At 36.7% G+C, this 20,596-nt stretch overlaps 1 protein-coding gene across 1 annotated transcript in view; it reads right to left on the bottom strand.

The window, feature by feature from the left end:
* Window positions 1-787: 787 nt before the first annotated feature.
* PLGRKT (plasminogen receptor with a C-terminal lysine) overlaps window positions 788-20,596 on the bottom strand; it is a 38,365-nt gene continuing 18,556 nt past the window's right edge. The window contains exons 4-6 of the mRNA XM_065908313.1: window positions 6,293-6,423; window positions 5,606-5,715; window positions 788-1,192 (exon numbers count right to left, since the gene is read on the bottom strand). Coding sequence (XP_065764385.1) covers window positions 1,071-1,192; window positions 5,606-5,715; window positions 6,293-6,423 — 363 coding nt within the window. The 3' untranslated portion in view covers window positions 788-1,070. The remainder of the gene's footprint in view (window positions 1,193-5,605; window positions 5,716-6,292; window positions 6,424-20,596) is intronic.

Genomic DNA, 20,596 nt, shown 5'->3' with positions numbered 1-20,596 from the left:
TTCTTCTTATCATTCTTTTATCATCCTATTTGCATGTGTCTCTGTTAGAAATGAACTTATCTTCATGTTTATTGATTCTCTCCCCAGATCTCCTACTCTTCGCTAGAACTTACTTCTCTGCCTAGGATATAGCAACCTTGTCTCTACGTTCACTCATGTAGCCCTAGTGCCTACAACAGTGCCTGACACACAGTAGGTCCTAATAAATATTTTGAAATTAGCACATGTAGGGTTTACACCTGTAAAAATGGCATAAATATAATTATTTTATGAGTACAGATTTCCTGGTGAGTGGAAATTAAAAAGTAGGCATCCTAATTATAACCTTGCCTTCTTCCCGCCTCTCTAGCAACTATACCCTGAGTCATTATTTGAATGTTTTTACCTTTTGTCTTTCACAACTCTCTTTGCATGTCCAGAATGCATTAAGGCAGAAGTTTTTCAAGATCTTTTAGAGTGTAGACATGGGAGCCAAACCATCTAAGGTTATGTCTCAGTTCTGTCTGTGTATAATCCTGAGTAAGTAATTCAGTTTTTTTATGCCTTAGTTTTCACATCTATGAAATGATGCCTGCCTGGTGAGGTTGCTGGGATGATTACAAGAATTTATGCAAAACAGAGAGTGTATGGCCATAGCAAGTGCAATATACATGTTAATCGTTAATATTAGTATTTTTCTATCATGTGGAGACAGGACACAATTTAAAAATCCAAATAAAAGTAGTATCTGTGGGAGATTAATGTGATGGTGAAAGTGTGTGTGACAGAGAAATGAGAACAGCAGAAATTTTTGCTTTCAGAAATTCAGAACAATATATTTTATAACGTTACATTCAGATGTTTGTGATACATACACATATATAGGAAATCTTAAAGTTATTTAGAGTACTTCCATGATTTTGTGTTGAATGGTATAAATTTTGTTTTAAAATAGTTTAACAAAATTCATTGTGATTACTATTTTAAAATGAAATCCATTATATCAAAATCGCAAGCATTTAAAAAATTATAAAGGTCATGATTCAAGTCAGCAATTCTGTTTTTTGAGATTTGGTGGGGTAAACATGATTTCATTTGTCTATGAAAAATTTACTCTGTTCCCTTCTTGCTTTTTCAAGGCTTTCAAAAGTAATCATTCCTTTTGGCAGCTGCAGCTTACTCTTTTCTGTTTCCAGTATGTTCTCAGCTTCACCTTAAATAAAGTACAGAAATGTACAAGGTGACAAAGGGGTAATCAGCATTTTGTGAGAAGACCTACTCGCTGTATTCCAGTGACACGCTGTAACACTGTATGGAGGCATGCCCCCAGATCTCACTGTTAAATATTTTACCTACCGTCCCCGGGAGAACTGACCTCCCAAAGGAAATACAATAATGAATACATAAGATACATCAGATACGTAAGATACATCAGATTCCAGAGACTTTATCTGACAGAGGATGGCATTTTTAAATATAGAAGAGAAACAACACCAAGTAATGTTGCTTGTTCCTTGCAGGAAAGTCAGGATGATGAGTTTGAGTTGTGTCAGGAGGGGATTAGGATAGAGAAATCACGTATTAGTTCTTCTTATGGCCCCTTCTTATAAGTGACATGAGGAAAAATAAAGTTTACTAAAATCTCTCATTTTTCAAGAAAGCTAATCTTGGACTTGAAACTACTTATAAATATCCCAAATAAATGCACACACATACATATATATGCATTTTTATAAACAAGTCCTCTTTTAAATAATAGCTCGTAATTTCTTGAGCCCAGTGACTTTTGCCAACTTTTGGCAATATAGCAATATTTGAAAAATTATATATTGTTGACATTCCATATACTTTCCTTGAGAATAAAGGCAATTGTTTTCTTTAAGTATTCCTCTTTTAACACACAATTAATTTATATTCCAAACCCAACAGGGCAGGCTACAATTTGTAAATTATCACAGCATTCCAACTATCAGCAAACATGTTTTTTACCCCCCCTCAGTCTTAAATAGTAAATAAAAATAATAATAAAATTGTATGTAATTCTGCAGGCTATTGATGACAGACGAGATGTTTCCATGTGAGAGTACCTACCACATGACAGATTCTTAGTATGTGTTAACAGAATGGCTGATAATAAATTCAATTAAACAGCAAGTGTGTATCTTTGAGTGATCACTAGTTAACAGGGCTATATGTTATAGTCTCTATATTTTCTAAATGGTAAATTTCTTAGTGGGTTCTAAATTTTTTTTATTTAATTTTTTTTTAAACAAGAAATTTCCATTTCCACAACATAACTTGGAAGTTAAACTTTTATATTCTATAGATTCTAATGGGCCTGTAATAAAAGTATTTCCAAAATACATAAGCAAAATGTTCCTAGAAAATAAATTTGCCCTTCATTAGTAATATTGTCAAGTGAATTCTGTATAACAGAGTTGAGATTTCTTAATACTACATATTAATTTGTATGCGGCACTGAGAATTCTAATGTGCATATAAACAATGAGACACCATTGAACTCAGACTAAAGAATTCTTAAGCAGATGAGTAACATGAAACTGAACAGGTTACTGAAATGAATTTTAACATAAGTAAATCAATTTGTACAGCTAGTTTTCAGCTTAAAATAGAATTGTACTCCAAAAGTTAATTTGTAGATCAGTGTTTTAAAACTCAGAATACATTTTCCACAGTGATATATGCTATAAATTTCTAGGCAGCCCACAAGACACTGTTTAGCCCACTATATACTGAACTATGATACCAATAACGTCTGACCCCAGAAGACATTTTAACCTAGTATCTTTGTGAAAAATGTACTTCTGTTTTCAAATGGGGATTTTTTTAAATTTATTTTTAATTGGAGGATAACTGCTTTACAATTTTGTTTTGGGTTCTGCCATAGAGCAACATGAATCAGCCATTAGTGTACGTGTTCTCTCCCTCTTGAACCTCCCCCCTCAACCCTCCACCTCATCTCACCCCTCTAGGTTGACACAGAGTACCACATTTAGCTCCCTGTGTTATACAACAACTTCTCATTAGTTATCTCATTTACAAAAGGTAATGTCTATGTTTCAGTGCTATTCTCAGTACATCCCACTCTCTCCTTCCTCTGCCATGTCCAGAGTCTGTTCCCTATGTCTGTATCTCTATTCCTGCCCTGCAAATAGGTTCATTAGTATCATTTTTCTAGATTCCATATATATGCATTAATATATGACACTTGTTTTTCTTTCTGACTGACTTCAGTCTGTATAGCGGACTCTAGGTTCATCCACCTCACTAGAACTGCCTCAAATGTGTTCCTTTTTATGGCTGAGGAGTATTGCATTGTATATATGTACCACAACTTCTTTATCCATTAATCTGTTGATGTATGTCTAGGTTGCTTCCATGTCCAGCTAATGTAAATAGTGCTGCAATGAACATTGGGGTCCATGTGTCTTTTTCAGTTATGGTTTTCTCAGGGTTATATGCCCAGTGGTGGGATTGCTAGGTCATATGGTAGTTTTATTCCTAGTTTGGTTTTTCTTTTTTTAAGGAATCTCCATATTGTTCTCCATACTGGTTGTATCAATTTACATTCCCACCAACAGAGCAAGAGGGTCCCCTTTTCTCCAAACCCTTTCCAGCATTTATTGTTTGTAGATTTTTTGATGATGGCCATTCTGACTGGTGTGAGGTGATACTTCATTGTAGTTTTGATTTTCATTTCTCTAATAATGAGCATTGTTAAGCATCTTTTCATGAGTTTGTTGGCCATCTGTATGTCTCCTTTGGATAAATGTCTATTTAGGTCTTCCTACCAGTTTTTGTTTGGGTTGTTTGTCTTTCTGGTATTGAGCTGCATGAGCTGCTTATATATTTTGGAGATTAATCCTTTATCAGTTGTTTCTTTTGCAACTATTGTCTCTGTCAAATGGGAATTTTAAAGAACATATAATCCCTCTATCTCCCTAAGTCTGTGAGTGAAATGTTTTACTCCCTACTTCCAATACCAACAGAGGAATCTGCACCTTCTCCTTTCCCATACCATATCAGTCCCTACAGAGCCTCAGGGATAGTCATGAGCCTACGGCTCAGGAGAGAACAGGATGTCAAAAATGAAGGCTTGGGAAACTCTGTTTCCAGTGTGCTCTGGGCTGAAGGCATCAGGAGTAGGGAAATAGTTATCATCATGAGCAGTATGTGGTGGTGGGAATCAAAGATATGGATATCCTGGGGTCTTTCTGGGTCAGGAATGGCATCTGTGTCAGCAGTGCTATTTTCTAGGGCAGTGAGAGCCAGAGTTCAGTGTGAAAGCAGCAGGGTACTGGTGAATATTTAACAACAAGCTTCCCAAAACAACAAAAAATATGTATAAGCTTATTATGTACTTTGCTTATTATAACTTTTGCTTATATGAAATATGTGTAGCACATAATTTATAAATAATAACACGTATAATACTCTTTGTCATGAATTCCATATAGCAAATTGATCCTTAAAGAATGTTTTTATTGATTTTTTCTGAACTCTTTTACCCATAGCTCACCTATAACAGTTGATGAGAGAGTATAATTCAACATGAATGATGGTTGCTGTTTTTATTTATGTTAATAAGTAGGACAAAACTGGAACAAGGACAAATGTTGGAACTTACTTGTTTGAGAATGCTGTGAACTTTGTTGAATCAGATAATAGTTTTAAAATATTAGAACACTTCCTAAATTTTTTAATGTTATTCACAATATGATGGCTTTTTACAGTACACTTTTAAGACTAATATACATTATTAACATTTTCTTCATCATTTTTTTTTAAGTCTAGACCATGGGTTGGCAAACCTTCTTAAAAGGCCAGATAGGAGACATTTTAGGCTTGTGGGCACTTTGATATCTGTTTCAGTGAGTCGTCTCTGACATGGAAATGGAAAAGTAGGAATGAATGGGCACGTCTGTGTTCCAATAAAACTTTATTTTCAAAAATAGGTGGCCAGCCTGTTGACCACAGTTTATCAACCCCTGATCTAAACAATCAACAAAATAGGAAGTCAAGCCTTAATTTGGGATTTGCAGATTTCCATGGTGTAAATACTCCCACCATGACCAACTTTAAACTGACATGCCAGTGGGATGTCATGGAAGTTAGAGTTGCATCTGTATTTTATTGTGTCTATATATTGTATCTGCATTTCCACCATACAGATACAGTAGATATATATAACTTGAAGATCTATACATAACTTAAGAATATAGAAAATAGTAAAATTAGAGACTGATAAGCTCTGAGTATGTATTAATGTTCCTTATATAATTCAAACTATTTATTTTCTGTAATTTATTGAATTGTAAGTTTATATACTTTAATTTTTTTTAAATTTCAGTATAGTTGATTTACAATGTTGTGTTAGTTTATATCATTTAATTTTTAATAATGACTATATTTAACAAACAGCTTACAAAATTCCTAAACACTTGACAGTTGGCTCTTGTGAGCTGCTTGAGGTGACTTCAGCATATTGCTGTGTAAGAGGGGGTGGAAATACTGGTCAATGGTAGCTCAGGGAGAGTTGGGAGGACTGGATCCTTGAACTGAAAAATGAATCAGAAATTGAGACTCTGGTTTATCAAAGACTTACCTTTCATTCTGTGTATAAGGGTTCCATAGCCCATGTCATACTGATAGGCAAGGACAAAGCCTAATGGAACCATAGGAAAGATGAGGACGGGCTTCTTCCCTTTAATTGCTCTGATTCAAGAACAAAAATGAATTAATATAAAAGAAAAACCTGCAAATACATATCTCTGTACTCAATGAAAAAAAAAAAGTTACCCGCTTTTTGGAAGAATATCCTACATTTCAGAAGGTACGTAATTCTCCATGGAGATAGAATTTCCTTATTCATAATTCCTCAGATTCTGCAGTTCTCTGGTAGGGTGTATGGGCTTATGATTTGTTCACCTTTATTTGATGTTGAGGCTCAGATTATTCATTTTAAAAATATGTAAGTATTGATATTTATCCCTTAGGGATTGTGGAGATGAATTTGTAGAGACCTTCTAGCTTTGTGTAAAGTCAATCCTCTCCCTTACTAATATTGTAAAATGGAGAAAGGTAGAGGAGAAATCTAAGAAACTAAAGGCAGAATTAACTATTACTATCCTTGTTCTACAGAGTTACCCCCAAGCACTAAGCTATAAGAGTTACTTTGTTGACATATATGTGTACTATTTAGGTCAAAGTCCTATTTGGCCAACTTAATAATATGATCATGGCAAAGACAAAAAGAAATGGAAGAAAATTTTAAAATAAATAGCAAACATACCCAGCTGTTAAAGAGACGGCTGTAATGCCAAAAAAAGTTCCAAAATATTTGAGGAATTCCCGAGACCAAGCAATCTGCATAGCCATTTGTCTTTCTCTCATTTCATTCTGCATTATTAGCTGCCTTTCCAGCTGAACAAAAGAAAAGACAAAAGTATGGTTACACATATTTGAATCTGAGCACAGAGTTAGCAATCTGCTTTTCCAGTGTACTTTCTTTCTTAAAATTTATATTATTTATATATTATATAATCTATAATTATAAATAATTCTATAATAACATATTCCATTTTTGTATTTATCAAAGAGGGAAGAAAAAAAACGATTTGGCATTATTTATATCAATTCAGTTCAGTCGCTCAGTTGTGTCCAACACTTTGCAACCCCACGGACAGCAGCTCACCAGGCTTCCCTGTCCATCACCAACTCCCGGAGCTTACTCAAACTCATGACCATCAAGTCGGCGATGTCGTCCAGCCATCTCATCCTCTGTCGTCCCCTTCTCCTCCTGCCCCCAATCACTCCCAGCATCAGGGTCTTTTCCAATGAGTCAACTCTTTGCATCAGGTGGCCAAAGTTTTGGAGTTTTAGCATCATTCCTTCCAATGAATATCCAGGACTGATCTCCTTTAGGATGGACTGCTTGGATCTCCTTGCAGTCCAAGGGGCTCTCAAGAGTCTTCTCCAACACCACAGTTCAAAAGCATCAATTCTTCGGTGTTCAGCTTTTTTTATAGTTCAACTTTCACATCCATACATGACTACTGGAAAAACCATAACTTTGACTAGATGGACCTTTGTTGGCAAAGTAATGCCTCTGCTTTTTAATATGTTATCTAGGTTGGTCATAGCTTTTCTTTCAAGGAGCAAGAGTCTTTTAATTTCATGGCTGCAGTCACCATCTGCAGTGATTTTGGAGCCCAAGAAAATAAAATTTCTCACTGTTTTCAATGTTTTGCCATCTATTTGCCATGAAGTGATGGGGCCAGATGCCATGATCTTGGTTTTCTGAATGTTAAGTTTTAAGCCAACTTTTTCACTCTCCTCTTTCACTTTCATCAAGAGGCTCTTCAGTTCTTTGCTTTCTGCCATGTGTGGTGTCATCTGCATAACTGAGGTTGATGATATTTCTCCCAGCAATCTTGATTCCAGCTTGTGCTTCATCCAGCCCAGCATGTCTCATGATGTATTCTGCATATAAGTTAAATAAGTAGGGTGACAGTATACAGCCTTGACGTACTCCTTTCCCGATTTGGAACCAGTCTGTTGTTCTGTATCTGGTTCTAACTGTTGCTTCTTGACCTGCATACAGATTTCTCAGGAGGCAGGTAAGGTCTGGTATTCAGATAACCATGATTACTTATATATTCCTTATCATAAATAATTACTTTTAAGCTTTATATTCCATACATTTTCTATTTTCTTACTAAAACACACCATGAAAATTTTCCTCGCAGTGTCAGGAAGTGAGGAAGATAACTGCTTTTTTCTCTTTAAATTTTTCCAATTTCTCTTCAAGCATTCCTATCCCTAATACTCACATCACCCTCCTTGAGTATTAGGCCTTATTTAGCACAGAAAATTTTTTGTTAAAAGGGTGGGTTGAGCTGATCTGTTTTACTTTAAAACAATGCTCAAATGTTAGCTTATCAGTTTTGCAAAGTATTTTGGGAGCTCAGCTTAGATGGCTGTTAATCTGGAGATTCTCTCATTAAGAAAAAAAATACATTTTACAGCAGCTAAAATCAGAATCCAGTTAACATTGGAAGGTTAATCTAGTGTATAAAAATTGTTAATGGGAAGAATTCATGGTGCAATAATTTCCAATTCTAATTGAAATTTTAGACAAGCATTTAAATTAGAAATAGATTCTTTAAACTTGATTTTATTTTATTTTTTTTAAATTTTATTTTATTAGTTGGAGGCTAATTTTTTTTTTTTTCCCCAGTGGGTTTTGTCATACATTGACATGAATCAGCCATAGAGTTACACGTATTCCCCACCCCGATCATTTTTTTTTTTAAATGAAAATAAAAGCAGATTGTAGGAAGACTTCATTATTTAGTTATCCATTTCTGGGAAATATTCCATGGGATATTTCAAATATCCCAAATATCCCATTTCTGGGAAAAGATACCTCTGATATTTGTGTACACATGCAATTTAAAAATAAAATATTTCACTATTACAAGAAAATAATGGTTAATTCATGAAATTGAAAAAGATATTATTTTTGCATGTTTTCCTGTTCTAATTTGTATGGATCTAAGAGTTCTACAGAAAAATGAGCCTGACCCAGTTATGACCAATAAATCTTAGATTTGCTGCTTTTGAACTGTGGTGTTGGAGAAGACTCTTGAGAGTCCCTTGGACTGCAAGGAGATCCAACAGGTCCATCCGAGAGGAGATCAGTCCTGGGTGTTCATTGGAAGGACTGATGCTGAAGCTGAAACTCCAGTACTTTGGCCACCTGATGTGAAGAGTTGACTCATTGGAAAAGACCCTCATGGTGGGAGGGATTGGGGGCAGGAGGAGAAGGGGATAACAGAGGATGAGATGGCTGGATGGCATCACCGACTTGATCGACATGAGTTTGAGTAGACCCCGGAAGTTGGTGATGGACAGGGAGGACTGGTGTGCTGCGATTCATGGGGTCAAAAAGAGTCCGACACGACTGAGCGGCTGAACTGAATCCCTCTAGTGAGCAGTCGTTTCTTTTCAAAGACAATGCTAAATAAAAACCTAAACTGAATAGCTACAGATAGGGAGAGAAAGGTCAAAGTGAGAAACAAACATAAGTGTAACTGGAGTTTAATGTTATAAGATTTTTTTGTGCTATAAGCATTTTCACACAGGCTTTTTGTAAACATAAATTTTTTTAGTTATTTCTTTAAAAATTTTTATAGTTGATTTATAGTGTGGTACTAGTTTCAGATGTACAGCAAAATGATTCAAAGTGATTCAGTTATATATATATGTATATATACACACACATTCTTTATCAGATTCTTTTCCCATTTAGATTATTACAGACTATTAAGTTTCCTGTACTATAGAATAGGTCCTTGTTGATTATCTGTTTTATATATAGTAGTGTATGTAGGGTAATCTTAAACTCCTAATTTATTCCTCTCCCCTACTTTCCCCTGTGGTAACCATATGTTTATTTTCTTAGTCTTTGGTTCTGTTTCTGTTTTGTAAATGAAGTTGTCTCATTTTTTTTTTTAGATCCCACATATAATTGACATCATGATATTTGTTTTTCTCTGTGTGACTTACTTCTCTATGTCCATCCATGTTGCTGTGAATGGCATTATTTCATTCTTTAGTGTGGATAAGTAATATTCCATTATATATAGTACCACATCTTTATCCATTCCTCTATCACTGGATATTTAGGTTGCTTCCATGTCTTGACTTTTGTTAATAAATAGTGCTGCAATGTACATTAGGATGAATGTATCTTTTTGAATTATGGTTTTCTCTGGATAGTTATATGCCCATGACTGGGATTCCTAGATCATATGATACTTCTATTTTTAGTTTTTTAAGGAACTTTCATATTATTCCCATAGTGGCTATACCAATTTACAGTGCTACCACCAATGTAGGAGGGTTCTCTTTTCTCTACACCCTCCCCAGCATTTATTTCTTGTAGACTTTTTGATGATGGTCATTCTGACTGGTGTGAGGTGATATGTCTCACAAATGTTGTTTTGATTTGCATTTTTGTCTATCTGTATGTTTTCTTTGGAGAAACGTCTGTTTAGCTCTTCTACCCATTTTTTGTTTAGGTTGTTTGCTTTTTGATATTAAGGTACATGAGCTATTTGTATATTTTAGAGATTAATCCCTGTCAGTCACATCATTTGCAAATATTTTCTCCCATTCAGTGGGTTTTCTTTTCATTTTGTTTATGGTTTCCTTTGCTGTGCAGAAGTTTTTAGGTTTACTTAGGTCCCATTGTTTATTTTTGTTTTTAATATTCATTGCTGTAGGAGGTGGATCAAGTCAAAAAAGATATTGCTGTAATTTATGTCAAAGAATGTTCTGGCTACATTTTCCTTTAAGAGTTTTATAGTATCAGTCTTACAGTTTGAGTTTATTTTTGTGTATGATGTTAGAGAATGTTCTAATTTCATTCTTTTATATGTAGCTGTCCAGTTTTCCCAGCACTACTTATTGAAGATTCTGTCTTTTCTCCATTGTATATTCTTGTCTCCTGTGTTGTACTTTAATTGACCATAGGTGCGCCAGTTCATTCATGGACTTTCTCTCCTGTTCTATTGATCCATATTTCTGAGACACATATTAATTAAATTGAAAAAATTATAAACAAAGAGCAAATATTAAAATCCAAAAGAGAAAAACAACAAATAACATACAAGGGAACCCCTGAGATTACCAGATGATTTTTCAGCAGAAACTCCGCAGGTCAGCACGAAGTAACATGAAATATTTAAGGTGAAGAAAGGGAAAAACCTACAATCAAGGATACTTTACCCAGAATATTCTACCCAGCAAGGCTTTCATTCAGATTCAACAGAGAAATCAAAAGCTTTATAGACAAAGCAAAGAAAATTCAGCACTACCAAGCCAGCATTTACAGTAAATGCTAAAAGAACTTCTCTAGAGGAAAACCATAAACAAAATGAAAAGACAACCCACTGAATGGGAGAAAATATTTGCAAACGATGTGACTGACAGGGATTAATCTCTAAAATATACAAATAGCTCATGTACCTTAATATAAAAAAGCCAACAACTAATCAAAAACAACTAAAAACAAGAAACTTATGAATGGGAGAGCTCACCAGTAAAGATAAACCTGGGGCTTCCCAGGTGGCGCTAGTGGTAAAGAATCCACCTGCCAATTCAGGAGACACAAGAGAGGTGGGTTAAACCCCTGGGTCAGGAAGATGCCCTGACGTAGGAAATGGCACTCCATTCGAGTATTCTTGCCTGGAAAATACCATGGGCAAAGGAGCCTGGAGGGCTACAGTTCATGGGGTCACAAAGAGTAGGACATGACCGATCAACTGAGTACATACACAGAGATAAAGTAAAAGCAGGAAATAATCCACACACAAATATGATATCAAAATGAAAAATTGTGAGAAGAGAGTCCAAATGCAGGATATTGGAAATGCATTTGGAATTAAAAGACCAACAACTTAAAACAATCACACACTGAAAGTGAGAGAATGGAAAGAGGTATTCCATGCAAATGGAAATCAAAAGAAAGCTGCAGTAGTAATACTACATCAGACAAAATAGACTTTACAGGCTGTTACAAGAGACAAAGAAGGACACTACATAATGATCAAGGGATCAATCCAAGAAGACAACAATTGTAAATATATATGTATCCAACACTGGAGCACCTCAGTGTATAAGATGAATGATAAATAAGATTTTCTTTTATAATCCTTCTGAATATTTTATTTTCACAAGAGGTACATTTTTTATTATGTACCATTAATTCATACTCACTTTCTTGTGATAAAAACTAAAGTCTAATTTGATAGTACTGATTAGCAAGCCAGGATAGGAAATATTAAAAACAATAGTGGTTCAGTATTGGTCATGGGTCTGGGGGCAGAGGAGTCACAGGAAAGACAGAATGGTAGAAACGGAAAGGCATAAACTGTCAAGAATGACACTGGCATCACTGACTCTCAGTCTACAGGAGGACAGTTAGCACTCCTTGTCTTAAATAGAAAATGAATTCCAAGTGAATCAAAGCCCCAGACGTACCAAATGAAGTGATAAATGTATTATAAGGAAAATTTAGAGACTGCTTCTGTATCCTTAGGAAGTCAAAGACCTTTCCAAGAAAAACAAGAAACATGAAGGAAAAAATTAACAGATTTTATAAATGAAAAACAAAAAATTCACTACCTCACTCCTATTAGGATGGCTACTATGAAGAACAACAACAACAACAGAAAACAAGCATTGGCATGGGGTAAATATGTGGAAAAACTGGAACCTTTGTACATTGCTGATGGGAATGTAAAATGGTGCAGCTGCCACAGAAAATGGTATGGCAATTCCTTAAAAAAATTAAACACAGAATTATCATTTGATCCAGCAATTCCACTTTTGGGTGTATATCCAAAAGCAATGGAAGCAGGGACTTGAATAAACACTTACACACGCAAGTTCATTGCAGTATTATTCACAATAACCAAAAAGTGGGAGTAACCCAAAAGGCCACCAACAGATGAATGAATAAACAAAACAAGACATATACATGAAATATTATTTAACCTTAAGAAGGAGAAAATTCTAAACCATGCTCCAACATGGAAGAAACTCAAGGACATTGTGCCAGTTGAAATGAGCCAAACACAAGATAGCAAATATTATATAATTTCAGTAATATGAGGTACCCCGAGGAGTCAAATTCATAGAGACGGAAAGTAGAATGATGATTGCCAGGGGTTGGGGAGAGAGGAAGTGGAGAGATAGTGTTTGATGAGTACAGAATTTCAGTTGGGAAGATGGAAAAAGAAGGATGGTGGTGATGGTTGCACAAAGGATCATGATGAAAGGGTTAATAATGTGTGTGAGTCCTGCAATCAGACTGCCTGATTAGTACTCACTTGAGTACTAATGCCACACTTATAACACTGTGTCCTTGGGCAAATCACTTAATTTCTCTGTAGCTTAGTTTCTTCATCTATAAAATATAGAAAATAATAGTAACTACCTCACTGGGTTGTCATGAGGACTACATTTTTAATGAGAATAGCATGTGGAAATAATACACCCCATGACTGAATTCAGAAACATCTATTAACATTTAGACTTCCCAGGTAGCTCAGTGGTAAAGAATCCACTTGCCAAAGCAGCAGACATGGGTTCAGTCTCTGGGTCAGGAAGATCCCCTGGAGAAAGAAGAGGCAACTCACTCTAGTATTCTTGTCTGGGAAATCCCATGGACAGAGGAGCCTGGCTAGCTACAGCCTATGGGGTCACAAAAGAGTTGGACATGACTTAGCGACTAAACAATAACATTAAAATTTAAAATACACCTACCCCTTGATCTGTCAATTCCACTTTCAGGTCAAGTGAAGACTTAATGAAAACTGGTTGATTTTTTCTGTTATTTGTATCATCATCATAATTATTCCTATGCAGCTATTTATTCTGACGTGGAAAAATATTTCAGCCTATCATATGTGTGTGTCGGGGGGGTGTCCTTGACAATATATGTATTTTTCTCTTGACATCTGTTTCTTTCCTTATCCCCATCACCACTACTTAATCTTAGTCTTCCCATGTCCTTCACTTACAATTATACTCTGGGTTCATTCTTTATGAGTATAAAGAAGTTAGGTACCATACTAGGAAATTAAGGTCACATGATAAGCCTACAACTGGGTCAGGAAAAGAAACTGTTGACTAGGTCCTGCTCACACCACCTCTCAATGAGGAGCGTTGTCTGGGGTGTCTAAGGAATAGCTAAGTGTGGCCAGAATGGAATGACTAAGGGGGAAAGTGATAGAAGGTGTAGTCAGAGAGGTGACTGCAAGAGATAGACCACCCAGGGCAGTGCCTCTCAAGCTCTAACATGCATGTGAATCATCTGGGGATGTGTTAAAAGCAGATTCTGATTCAGTAGGACAAAGAAGGACACATGATTCTGTATTTCTAATCAGATCCTATGTTGATGCTTTTAGAAAGTAGACCACATTTGAGTACAGTGTAGGTCTTGTAGGCCTTTGCTAGAATTTTAGTAAAAATTCTAAGGAAGATGGGAAGCTACTGGAGAGCTCTGAGCCAGAAGTGTAGTTTAACATTTTAACAGAGCAGTCTGACTTTTAAGAATATCATGTACCTAAAAGGCATGAGCACATATTTTTACCACTTGTAGCAGCAATGCTCATAATAGATACAAATGAATCAATCTTAAATATCCATTCAGTAGGATGGATACATAAATTATATATTCATATAATGGAATACTAAAAACCATGGGAAAAGAATGAATTACTGCTACAAGTAACACTGTGGATAAACCTTACAGACATGAACTTAAAAAAAAAAAATACACACTGTATGATCCTATATATGCATGCTTGCATGCTAGGTTGCTGCAGTCTTATCTGACTCTTTGCAACCCTATGAATTGTAGCCCCCCAGGATCTTCCTTCCATGGTATTCTCCAGGCAAGAATACTAGAATAGGTTGCCATGCCCTACTCCAGGGGATGATCCCATATATATGAAGCATTAAAAATGGCAAAATTAATCTATGGAGGCAGAGATCTAGATAGTGGCTGCTTTTAACAGTGGGAGAGGCAGGAGGAAGCCTCCTAGGTTGCAAATGTTATATTGATCTGGATGGTAATTATATAGGCATAAATGTATTTAGAAATTCATTGACCTCTATACACAAGATCTGTACACTTTACTGTGTCTATGATATACTTCAGAAGAAAATAAGAGGTTGTAAGGGAGCAGGGTAAAAACTGCAAAAGCCATTGGGAGGCTGTAGCACTAATCCAAGCAAAAGACGGGGGGCTGGAGTAGAGTGATAGCAGTGGAGATAGAAAGTGGTTGGATTGTGGAAATGTTTGGAATTTAGAACTAAAAATTGTTTTCTGATGGACTGAATAAAAGGATGTGAGAGAAGGCGAAGAGTAAGAAGTGATCTCAGGTTTGTAGCCTGAGCACAGCATACTGGTGCCACTTATGGAGATGGAGAAACCTGTAGGAGAAGTAGATTTGGTGGATAAGAATGGGGTCAGAATGAGGAACTGGGGTTTGCATATGTTAGTTTGAGATGCTTGTGAGTAAACAGGTGGCTGTGTCTTTGTGACCCCATGGACTGCTGCACACCAGGCCTCCCTGTCCATCACCAACTCCCGGAGTTTACTAAGACTCATGTCCATTGAGTCAGTGATGCCATCCAACCATCTCATCCTCTGTCATCCCCTCCTCCTCCCACCCTCAGTCTTTCTCAGCATCAGGGTCTTTTCCAATGAGTCAGGTCTTCGCATCAGGTGGCCAAAGTATTGGAGTTTCAGCTTCAGTATCAGTCCTTCTAAAGAATATTCAGGACTGATTTCCTTTAGGATGGACTGGTTGGATCTCCTTGCTGTCCAAGGGACTCTTATGAGTCTTCTCCAACACCACAGTTCAAAAGCATCTTATAGGTATTAATATACACAAAAGTTTAGAACAATGCTAAGGCACATAGTAAGTGCTAAATAAACAGTAGATACTTATCATATTATCATAATGATATCAGTGTCCTCCAGCTAAAGACTACCAGGAACATGCTTCTAGTTAAAAAAAAAAAAGTTTCATGGGCCTGCTGCAGTGAAGAAGACACATACTGTGGGAACTGTGAGGAGTCTCAGTGAGAAGGTATTAGAAAAACATTTATACCATATAGACTTATGCCAAGCGATTTGGGGGTGGTTCAAAGATCATTTGAACTGGGTACTGCCAGAAAGTTGGAGTACTTCCCATGATTGGAGATCTTAAGCCTTCTTATCTAGAAGGTGAAAAAAATATCAAGCAGATCTAAGTGGTAAATAGTAAAGATGCAGCAGCACTCACACTAGTCAGGGTTGAGGATGCTCAGTCATTCTGCAGTTTAGACAATGTTCACATCTTTGTCTGTTTGCTAACATAATTACAGAGCGGTCTTTTCTGATGGCAGTGATCTGTGAAACTGCTTATGTTCCACAGGAGAATACCAGGGACTAGCTCAGAGTGCCAAGTCTGCTCCTAGCTGTCAGTTGGGTAGTTTTCTTTCTCATTCTGTGCTTTGAGGGGGTGATTAAAAGACTTCAGGAAGACTTTCAATTTCCTCTGACAAAATTTGACTTATGAGTCATCAAAGAGAACATGGAGAGGTGGGTGAGAGGGTACACTGATTGAGGAGAACTCTGCTTAGCGCTAGATGCGCCCATCATTCGTGCTTTGCAGATAAGCTGCTTTCTGGGAGCTCTCTGAAAAAGATATAAAATTAATGAGTGACTTCAAAGAGCCCAGGGAGAAGGTATCAACAGGAGGTGAGAGGAGTTTGCTTCTGGCTCTTGGAACAAAGGGATCCTGGCACACATTGCAGGATAAGATGGCATTCTCCTAGGTAACCTCAAGCCATTAGGAAGATGAAGTGGAGAAAACAGCTTCATAGTGAGTAGGAATGACCTTCCCTGAGGAATGGAGCCCGTGGAAAACTCCCAGCCAGAATGTACATCTGGAAAACCGAGATGCCAAGGAGAAATTTCAAGAAGAGAAAGGAGCTAGGGTGAACTTTCCAGGGGTCTGAAATGTAAACAACCAGGAAGGGTGGTGTAGTATGGCCACTAGCACTAAGAAGGAATCTTTTGGTTCAGATAATCATTGTGGAAATGCAGGGGACTGAATGCAAGCTGTCTAGAAGGTTCTGAAACTCTGGTGCCAGCCTTCATTTGAATCAGGCTAGGAGGGTTTTTTATTTAGAATTCCAGCATTTGTTCACTCTACCTAGTTAAGTCCTTGTTTATATTTTGCTTGCCTTTCTCCATGTAAAATTATCCTATAAAACCATGGATTGCCAGGGAAAGACCTGACATGTTAAGGCAGCCTGATGTTAGACCAGTTTCAGGGTCTGAAAGACCACAAGAGAGGCCAGATAGAAGTGGGCTCAGGCAGAGAGGGTCAAAGAGGCAGGCTGTGGAGTTTGGAGAGCCTTCCTGCCTGGCCTCTATCCCATGGGCTCTGAGAGCACAATGAATTCATTACATCATTCCCACCCTTCCTCTACAGTGCTTAGTCTCTGTGGTATTACATAATTCACCAATCAATCTGGAGTGTATGTCTTTGGATCCAGAGAGATCCAGATGATCAGCCTCCTTTGGTTACTAGTTACCCGATCTCAAGCATGAGACCCTATACCACAGTTTCTTCAGCCTGTAAAATGCAGCCAGTAACACCTTCCTTGCAAGGTTATTGTGAGACCTAGAGGTGATATTTGTAAAAAGGCAAGCCCAGGGTGTAGAAAACAAAGGATGATAAAGCCAATTGAATCTGTTGTGATGCTTTCCACATCTCATGTCAAGTGGGAATATTTTGGGAGAGGAATTTTTAGATGTCTTCAAAATATAAAATTACTTAAAAAAATCTATTGACTAACATAATGCTCAACTGTCAGAAAATTGTAATAAAGGGACATTTGTTCTTTTGCGCTATTAAGTCTCCCTACCCTAAATATCAAATTAGCAAGATTTTCTAAGAACGGCAATAGAAGGACATCTAGCATATCCTAATAGCCTGAAAAATAATTGCTGAACAGATGTTGGCCACGAAAGATGTTAAAATTTGTCTCTGATGGTTAAATGTTTCTGTGTATGTAAAGATCATTAAGTTTACCTAAAATCATTGGTTTGAGTAAACTTTGGATAAAGCAATATGATATTGATTTTGTTACAAAATTTCTTTCTACAAAATCGCAGTTGATGACATTTGTTTACTTAGGGTATAATAGGAAATAGCCAAGATGTCCTAAAACATTGTTGGGGGTGGTGGTGGGGGGATTGTGTAAGATAAGAGAAGGAAGTCATAACCTACTGCAATACCAATTTTATCTACATCATGGTATTTCTCATGAGTGTAGCACACTTTGGTTTTGTGTTAGAAAACTCCACAGTAGTTTGTCCACTGTAGGAAACAAAGGTGATGTCATGCTGACCAGTTCTTAGAGGCGTTGGTGAGAAGCAGTGAGAAACTGGTGTTGATTGAGCTCTGCCTTCCATGCATCACCTGTCATCAGTGGCACAGATTTTTGAGACTGTCCTCCAGAATCAAAGGTAGGGTCTGTGGCTTTGAAGCAAGAGTAAGTTTGGCCCTTAACTGTCAAACCATGAAACGAAGCAGGTAGCCTCACAGGTGTCCTGGCATGTGCACTGATTTTTGTGCTTTGTCCATCTCAGCTGTCCTCAATTTTTTTAGCTAGCCAAGACACACTGAAGCTGGTGACTTAACTAGGTTCGGTATTAAAATTTGAACTGAAATTCAAAGGGAGAGTATAAAATTTGAATTGAAATTCAAAAGGAAAGAAAGGTTGGCTGGAAAGCCTCAAGTAATTTGGATGTACCTCCCCCTTACCCACTGCTAGCATGCTAAAGGTTTTGGGCATGTTCTCCTCAACTGGGCAATCCTAGGCCAACCTCCTTGACTGCAAAAATGCACAGAGCTGAGAAGCTGGCCTGGCCTGGGCAGAACTGAACTGATTTCTTGGAAATCTGACATCTGTACTGTGAGATCCAAAGGGTGGAAAGGCAGCAAATCTCTTAGAACAACAGTTCTGGGGAACTAGGGTTTAATCAAAATGAGACTTAAAAAGGGTGAATATTGTGCAAATACTACAGTTAGTTATGTAAAAGTGCAAATGCTGGTTTGAATCTTGGCTCCACTGTATACTGACAGCGTGACTCTAGGCAAGCTACTTAACCTGTGCTTCAGGTTCCTCAGCTATAAAATGGGAATAATAATCGGATCTCCTTACTAAGTTATCATGAAATAAAATATGAGAATACATAAAATTCTCAGAATAGTGGCTGGCATTTAGTATGCACTCAGTAAAAATTAGTTACTAGTATTAGTGATATATTTCTTTATTAAAATAGTTAATGGATGTGAAAAATTATTTACAGTGTTACAATAAAGAGAATTCACTCTGCCATTTTCATTTTCCCTCTTGGTTGACAGAAGTTGGGGCAGGGATTGATGAATGGTTGCTGCTGTTGTTTTTTAGTCACTAAGTTGTGTCCAACTCTTCTGCAACCCCATGGGCTATAGCCCACCATGCTCCTATGTCCATGGGATTTCCCAGGCAAGAATATTGGAGTGCATTGCCATTTCCTTCTCCATGGGATCTTCCCAACCCAGGGATTGAACCGTGTCTCCTGCTGGGCAGACATATTCTTTACCACTGAGCCACCTGGGCAGCCCAGGTTGGTGAATAGTATTTATTTTTCTCCTTCCATCTACTTAATAATAAGAAGTAGCTGGTTTGAACAATGAAAATCTCATAATAATATGAAATAAATTTAAAAAGGCTTCTGTGTACTTCTTATACCTCCTGTTGATTTTCAGCATACTTACTGTGAAAGGTACAGATTTTCTTTTTAATTAGCTCTAAGCAGTTAAATAATGTTTGCTGTAAAATCTCACTAATGCAAGTGTAAATAATTATGAATACTTTTTCATAACCATAATTCTCAAAGCAGTTTTTTCTATACTTTAATATGGTCTTTCAATATTAATTTTTTACTTAGCAGTAGATGATATGTGCTTTCTCAAAGGGAAATTTAGATTAACAGAACTAACAATTTTTCATTTTTTTCTCATTTATTATTTTATTTTGGTTCCAGATAATCTGTTACTAGTTTGTAGTTTATATTCAGGTTTTTATTGCTTTAATAAGGACTTTCCTGGTAGCTCAGGTGGTAAAGAATCTGCCTACAATGCAGGAGATGTTGGTTCAATCCCTGGGTTGGGGAGATCCCATGGAGAAGGAAATGGCAACCCACCCAAGTATTCTTGCCTGGGAAATCCCATGAACAGAGCAGCCTGGTGGGCTACAGTCCACAGGGTCTAAAAAGAGTCAGACACGACTCGGATTAAACACACATACACATTCCTTTAATAAGTTGATAATAAAGACCAGCTAACTCAAGGAATCAAGTAATTTCCTTCTAATAATATTTAATCATTTGTTGATTTAAAGTAAAATTAATCCTTCCTGAGTAGGTTCCAAAGATAATCTGAATAGATTAGGGATCTAAATGTTTTCAAAAATATATTAAAGCTGTACAAATACCATAGGGAAACATGGGTGACTGCCTCTTCAACTTTAATGTAGGAAAAGGCTTTCAAAATAAAGACTCAAAATGCAGAGGCAATAAAGGATTATTCATTTGAGTACATGAAAATTTTTAAATTTTTTTCACGGCATAAAAACCCCCTGATAAAGTCAAAGATAAATGACAGTCTGGGGGAAAATATTTGCAATATATTCCACAAACAAGAGACCAATATTGCTAATGTATAAAGACTCGAGAGACAAGGGACAAAAACCCATGAGCAGATAATTCATAAAAACAAGACATAAATGGCCCTCAAATGTGAGAAAATGTTCAAGTTTACTCATAATTAAAGAAACGCAAGTTAAAACAAGACTGAGGTACCATTTCTTGCCTATCAGATTGGCAAAAATTAAAAAGCAAGACTACACATTCTGGTGTAGAGACTCTGGGAAAATAGGTATTCTCAAATTGGTACAACCCTTCTGAAGGAAA

This window comes from Muntiacus reevesi, chromosome 17 (assembly GCF_963930625.1).
Source record: "Muntiacus reevesi chromosome 17, mMunRee1.1, whole genome shotgun sequence".
NCBI classification, from domain to species: Eukaryota; Metazoa; Chordata; class Mammalia; order Artiodactyla; family Cervidae; genus Muntiacus; species Muntiacus reevesi.
This window is presented reverse-complemented; position numbering and strand designations above follow the sequence as displayed.